General features: G+C 41.2%; 1 protein-coding gene across 2 annotated transcripts in view; it reads left to right on the top strand.

Annotated features, from left to right (window-relative positions):
* SKA3 (spindle and kinetochore associated complex subunit 3) overlaps window positions 1–6320 on the top strand; it is a 19083-nt gene extending 12763 nt beyond the window's left edge. Inside the window, exons 5-9 of one of the 2 annotated variants that reach the window (XM_019525335.1) lie at window positions 562–662; window positions 1493–1677; window positions 1924–2133; window positions 3422–3540; window positions 5756–6320. In XM_019525335.1, the coding sequence (XP_019380880.1) occupies window positions 562–662; window positions 1493–1677; window positions 1924–2133; window positions 3422–3540; window positions 5756–5762 (622 nt within the window). In that variant the 3' untranslated portion in view covers window positions 5763–6320. Of the gene's footprint in view, window positions 1–561; window positions 663–1492; window positions 1678–1920; window positions 2134–3421; window positions 3541–5755 lie in introns of both variants that reach the window. The other variant, XM_019525334.1, reaches the window with a different exon arrangement.
* Window positions 6321–6918: the final 598 nt, after the last annotated feature.

The following is a 6918-nucleotide window of genomic DNA, read 5'->3' as shown; positions in this document are numbered from 1 at the left end:
CTTCCTGTAAGGGGCTTTTTTTTTTTTTTTTTTTTCTTTTCTTCTAGCTGGGGGTGGGGTTCCACATCTGTCAGTCCCCTAAAAGTAAATGAGTTAGTGCTTAATCAATGGATCCTCAGATTTTAACAACTTAAGGCAGGGGTGTTGAAAATAGGCCAGTAGGCTGGATGTGGCTCATAGAGCTGTATCATCTGTCCCACAGGGCTTCTGGAGGAGTTGGGAATTTGGCGTAGAATGAGCGCAGCCAGAGCATGCTGCTGAATTCTGGGTAACAGAGGCTGGTTGGATGCTTTTAGGTGGCATTGGGGTTAGAGACAGCTGTGTTAATTCCTGCAGCTCCCTGAGATGACAAACACTGTTTACCTGGCCACTGGAGGTGGGTTTGAATCTGGCATGTGAGGTTTCCCATGGTTTATATGGTACTTTGCAAAATTATCATGATTAAATATTCTGGATACTATGGCTATATAAATGTTAACGGTATTCTTTCAATCATGAAACCCCAGCATGATTTCTTAATGTTACTTTTTTAGCTATAACTTTTCTTTTGGGAATTTTCAGGGTACCCAAGTATAACAATAATGAAGTTATTGCAGTAACATCAAGTTCCAACAAAATTATGGTTAGTCCTGGGCCAACAATGAAAATGCCTGCTAAAAATGGTGAGTTCAAGGCATTCTAAATGGATAGTGGTAACTTTTTAATTCTGAAGTGAATTAACTACACTGACATTTCATGTCCAGTATTATTTATATACTAAATATGCAGAAAATTATTCCCAAAGGATACCAAATTAGGAGGGTTTGGTGTGAAGTATGTGGACTTACAGGAAATTGTTTGCTTTTTCTGTTTGCCTATCCAACCAGCATCTTCTAAGGGACCAAAAACAGAATCACTGTGACTCCTTTGCTTTCAGTAAAGGTACTATCATGTCCCTTTCATTATGCTCTTTGAGAACCCTGTTTACAATTTAAAGAAGCAAGAACAAAGCCACTGTAAAAACTAGTTGACCAGGCATTATCACTTAAGTTTTTCAGGAGTAGTTGTACAGTATCTTAAAAGGGAAAACAGAGACTTTGTATTGACTTGCACTAAGATCTTTATGCTTTATGAGTTTTCATTTGCAAGCGTTTAGAGTCCAGAAAACTTAAGCACCATTGAAGCAAGTACTTTTCTTTAAAAAAAAAATAGGATTTATGTGCATTTTTAAGCAAGAAATTAGTTCTTGAAAGGAAATATTGCATGGGTTTGGACATAGAACTTGTAGGTGTATCCAATAGATGGAATAAGGCTTTTATTTTTAGATGTCCTAGTAATGTGATTATCTCTTTAGTGATAAAGTGTCATGATGTCGGCATTTGATGATGTTATTCTAGGATATGTGAATAAACAGAAACTGTTTCTCAATTTCTAATACTGCAGTGTGAAACTGAATGATGATAGAAGTTCTGTTTATCCAAGCATGTGAAATTATTACTCGTACCTATTTCAGCTCTTGATTATATGGCTTCTCCCTTGATGCCTACATTCTGCACTCCTGGCTTGAAAATTCCTTCCAAAAGAGATGCTATCGCTTTATCAAAATCCCCAGATAGTAAAGAATCAATTACTTTTAATGATTCATTAGTACCAACACATCCTGGCTTTCAAACTGTCTGGCTAAAAACAGAAACTAAAGTAAGTATTAAATAACACTTTACTAATAATATTTAAGATAATGTGCGTGGTAATATAAACTAACATAACTTTCTTAATGAGTCAGTAATAAGATTCCCTTCCCACGCTGCTTCTATAGGAAGGTGTATCATTGTAGAATTTAACATCTGAACAGAAATTTTTAAGAATACTATTAATCACCTATAACTGCTAGACTAACTTAAGCCATTTTACTACACTTTAATCTTATCATCTTTTGTGCAGCAGTTAAAGCAAAGGAACAAGGCTGAGTCAGTGGGAGAGAATGGTATGACAAATCAACCACCCACAGAAAATTGTGTTCCTTCTATTTTAAGCTCAGACAAGTATCTTGAACATCTTGGAGAACCCTCTCCTCCAAAAATATCAAACTATGAAAGTCTTCCTAACACTCCTCCACCTCCAGAGATAACAGAGATACCAGAAGACATTTTACAGGTTGGGGCTTTGCTTTTTTTTTATTTTATGTGTGTCTGTGCACGACTTTCAAATTTGCAGGGCGTGGTGGCGGCAGAATAACACGAGCATTTTCTACTGCATCAGAGGTATGAGTTCAAGCCCCACTCCAGACTCATGTCATAGGCTGACCTCAGTTAACCAATCAATAAGTGGTTATTGCAGAGGTGGATCCAGCCTGCAAAGGGATTTTGTGTGGTCCAGAGAGCATCCCTCAGCCCTTCTCCACCCAGGCACAGGGGGGCAGCCCAAGCCACGGCACATGCAGTCAGTCCTGGCTCCGGGCACACAGCAGGGCTGGGGCAGCGTGATGGCCAGACTTGCTTCCCAGCATTCTCAGTGGTGATGGCCCCTTCCAGCTGCCACCACTATTGGTTCCAGCTCCGCTGCCTGGGCACCCTAACCCATCTGCCCCACACCGACCGCTAGGGGCAGGGCACACAGCTGGGCAGGGAGTAGCACCTGGGAGCAAGACAGGTGGGCAGGGCTGAGATTGCAGGGCAGTCATAGCATGGGGCCAGGGCCCAGGACAGAGCTGGGTGATCTGGTGCCTGCGCTCCACGGAACTGGTGCCTGTTGCAGGGGCATGCAAAGAGCAGATTACAGCTTTGCCGCGGACCCTGGTTCTACACTATCACCACCCTACGATCCCCGCCTCTGTCTACCCATCCCGCTCCCAGATGCTGTGCTTTACCTACCCACAGCCCCATCCCCCAGCTGAGTGTGCCCTGCCTGCACAGGTCTCTGCCAGTCTGTCTGGAGACCCTGAGATCACAGGGTGGTGACAGAACAAGGCCAGGACCCAGGGCACAGCCGTGATCCACTCCTTGTATGCCCTTGCCTGTGGAGCTGGTGCCCATGTTGGAGACATACGGGGAGCGGATTGCGGCTCTGCCTTGGACCCCAGTCTGTGCTGTCATGGGCCCATGATTTCAGCCCCACCTGCCTTTCCCGCTCCCAGATGCTGCTTCCTCATAACTCGCAGCTCCATCTTAGCTGCCCTGGTGAGCACAGAGCAGAGCCACTTAGAATTTTAGTGAGCTGTTGTGGTTGTAGAAACCACTGTTCCTTTACCTTATGCATTCGATGTGTTCTTGGACTTGGGGAGGACCTTTTGAGCATTTTTATAGCAATTCTTTTATTTGAAAAAAGTATTTTTTTCATCATGTTTCACTCGTCATAAATATTTTGCTGGTCAAAATGAGTCTAACTCTGATCAAGGACTCAAAGCATGATGATAATCTTTAATCCCTCTACTGCTTTATTTTAGATATTATCAAAGTATAATCCAAAAGTAAACGCACCTACAGCCAAAAAAATGGAGACCAAACCAGGAATTACTACAAGATTTGGAAGTAATACCAAAGATTATTGCAACAAAGAGAATAAGTAAGAGTTAATTCCTCAGATGTGCTAAAGCAATCAAATCTGTTTAATGGGGGATGGTATACTTGAAGGGATGCATTAGTTTAGAAATGAATACAGTTGTTTTCAATACAAATACCAGACCTTGGCCAGGTCCCATGGTGGCCATGGCTGTACAGCTGCCACTGCCACAGAGCCCAGTGCAGCTGTATGCAGCCCCCCAGCTGCCTTCGCAGACAGCCCCAGTTTTGGGCAGGTGCAGCAGGCAAGCTGCAAACAGCTGCATGGGGCTCCAACGCCCTGGCACTGGCTCAGTGCCAGTGATGACTGAACACATGCCTTGGAGCATAGAGCAAGGAAGGGCCTGGGACAATGCAACCGCAGCCTCCCGCCCGCACTGTGCACTCAGAGGTGCATGTGCAACCTCTGCCAACAACAAGGGTCAGGCCCCTTGAAGCTTCCTTGTGCTCTGCCTTGGCGCACCAAGTCAAGGTATGGGTCAGAGTTGGAGTGTGTTTTGCACTCTGGCCAAAAACCATTGCTGACCCTGTTCTATACTGACAGCCATGTGTGTATCTAATTTAAATCTGACAAACTAGTGAAATCAGTCTTTGTAAGTAGTAACGAGCCAAATTCCAATCAGTTAGTTTGAATACGAAGGCTAAGGAAATGCAAACAAGTTACCTCAGATGTACCTGTGAGCACCGCCTTATATGGTACTTTGTGCAAGGTGGTTTACCTCTTGCTGAGAGTGAAAATAGTTACCTCTAATTTCCCCTAGGTCAGAGCATGCACACAGGCAGTTCCTGCAGAGTTCCTAGCACACTGTAAATTTGCACCCTAGCTTGCTCTGTAGTAACTTGTTGAAATTTTACCTTGCATATTTTCCTATATGGACACTAACTAGTTCATCTGGAACCCAAGCGTGTTTTAGGAATTCAAACAGATATTTGAAAAGAATCCAGATAAGTTCATTACTGAACTGTCTTAAACACAGATCAGCAGAGACACTTTTCATAATGCCTGACACGTAATTAAATATTCAACACTCAGAGCATCTTGTATTACTTCATGTTACCAAAGAGCAGCTGCAGAATAGTTGTTATAATACTGGACTTGTTTACTGAGTTCATTTCTATCTATGTATTTGGGATGCTTTTTTTCTATGTATTTTCTCTAATGCATACATGCTGTAATATGTAATAATGCAGATGATAATTATAGTTCATTTTGGAGCTGATTGTTCAAACTGACATTAGTTTAGACAGTAGTATTGTGCAGTATTACTTTAATTTTGTTTCTGTTGGTAGAACCTGTTACGTTTAAAAGACTGTTTAATATTACTTGGTTTCCAAAGATGCATCCTTTCTAAATGATGATATGCATGGAAATATAGTTCCCACTTCTTATTAGTGTAAGGAGAGAAGTAAATAGAGGTGGATAAACAACTAATTAAATATGGCTTTATGCCTTTTCTTAATCGGCAAGGAACCTAAGGGTTGGTGTATAAACTTAGTAAATATAATGTTCTTTCTTGACCAAAATAGAAATTAAATGTCAACATTCTTTAGTCTCATTTATTTTTTCTTCTGGGGCTCCTTCCCTTGTCCTTGAACAAAAGCCCTGATGGCTTCCTCGGGTATTATGTTTGATATTGGGTCATGAAATCAAGGACTAGAAATGCCATGTGATTTTTCTTTTTTCTTTCTTAAGTGACTAACCGCACAGCCCAGTTAGATTCTGAATATTCAAAGCCTTTCAGCAAAAAAAAAAAATTAAGGACAAAAAGCTTGAACCTTCTTAAAGAGAAAGTTATTGGTGACCGTAGCGGGTTCTCGTTCAACTTATTTTATTATGACTGGGGCAGCCCTGCCCCACATGACACAGCATCAATGATGAACGAACAAACATACAATCAAACAAAGGGTTAACTCGCAGCTAGACCAGGAGAGAGGACACTGTCTTGGTGCTACCTCCTCCATACCACCCTCTCTTTCTTTTCCCCCAGCTCCGTTCAGTGGGAGCTTTTTAACTTCCTCTGGGCCAGGCATTCATCCCTGTCAGCTGCTTCCCTCCCCCAGCAGACAGGCTAACACTTTAATGGCCTGAGATATGCACCCGGTTACAATGATAAATAATTTGTGCTTCTATTAATATTTCATATAAGCTAATACATTATACATTTATGTATTTTGATGCTTGTTTTGATATTTAATTTGAATTTGTTATATTTTTTTAGGTTTTGAGTAGAAAGACAACATGCTTGCAGAGTTGCCCAACATAACAGTATTCAAAAGGGGCCCTGTATTAGCTGGAGAACAGTGGATAGATATTTTGGCTAATACACTTGAAACTTGGATCTACCTGCATACTGGAATCAAATTGAGCTGTGATTTCTAAATTTGAAGCAAAGGACCTTCAATTTCTCACAGATCATCATTCACCTTAATCCCACATGGTACTCTATTGAAGAAGAGGAGTGGTGGTGAAATCTGTGGACTGTGTTTTGGGAACCATTGTATTTGAGAAAAACTGGCATTTTAATTTAGCCAGCACTTTCTCCTGACAAACAAAGCCCTTGATAATATCTTATTTCCTTAACTGATAAGAATTCTCTTTATTGAAGATGCTATTGAGATATTAAACAAGTGGCCTCTTCAGGATGTATATGCAGGGGATATTATGGGTATTTCCAACCAGATGCTTGAGGGGTGAGCTGAGGAAGGGGGGGGAGGGGTTGGTCCACATTCATAAATTATCTTGCTGAAATTTGCAAGAGTTCAAGAAGGTGAAGGAAAGAAGAACTACAGAAAAGAGACCAGTACAAAGGAAAGAAGCCTCTTGTACGGAGGATTTGGGGAAAGCAATCTTGCTTAATTTTTAGCAGTTGGTACTAAATCTTTGCTTAAAATAAAACATTGTCAAAAATATTATCCATGTTTTTCTGTATTAATGACATTCTTCAAAGAGCTGTTGGATATAAGTCATGTACAGGCATACCTTGTTTTATTGCGCTTCGCTTTATTGCACTTCGCAGATATTGCGTTTTTTACAAATTGAAGGTTTGTGGCAACCCTGCGTTGAGCAAGTCTATCGGCGCTATTTTGGGAAGTTTGGAAGAAGTTGATTCCAACCCTCATGGATGACTTTGAGGGGTTCAAGACTTCAGTGGAGGAAGTAACTGCAGATGTGGTGGACACAGCAAGAGAACTAGAATTAGAAGTGGAGCCTGAAGATTTGACTGAATTGCTACAATCTCATGATAAAACTTTAACGGATGAGGAGTTGCTTCTTATGGATGAGCAAAGAAAGTGGTTTCTTGAGATGGAATCTACTCCTGGTGAAGATGCTGTGAACATTGTTGAAATGACAACAAAGGATTTAGAATATTACATAAACTTA

Source organism: Gavialis gangeticus, unplaced genomic scaffold (genome assembly GCF_001723915.1).
Source record: "Gavialis gangeticus isolate Ggan-Ray unplaced genomic scaffold, GavGan_comp1, whole genome shotgun sequence".
NCBI lineage: Eukaryota > Metazoa > Chordata > Crocodylia > Gavialidae > Gavialis > Gavialis gangeticus.
Note: the sequence above shows the minus strand (reverse complement) of the source record. Positions and strands in the feature narration are given on the sequence as shown.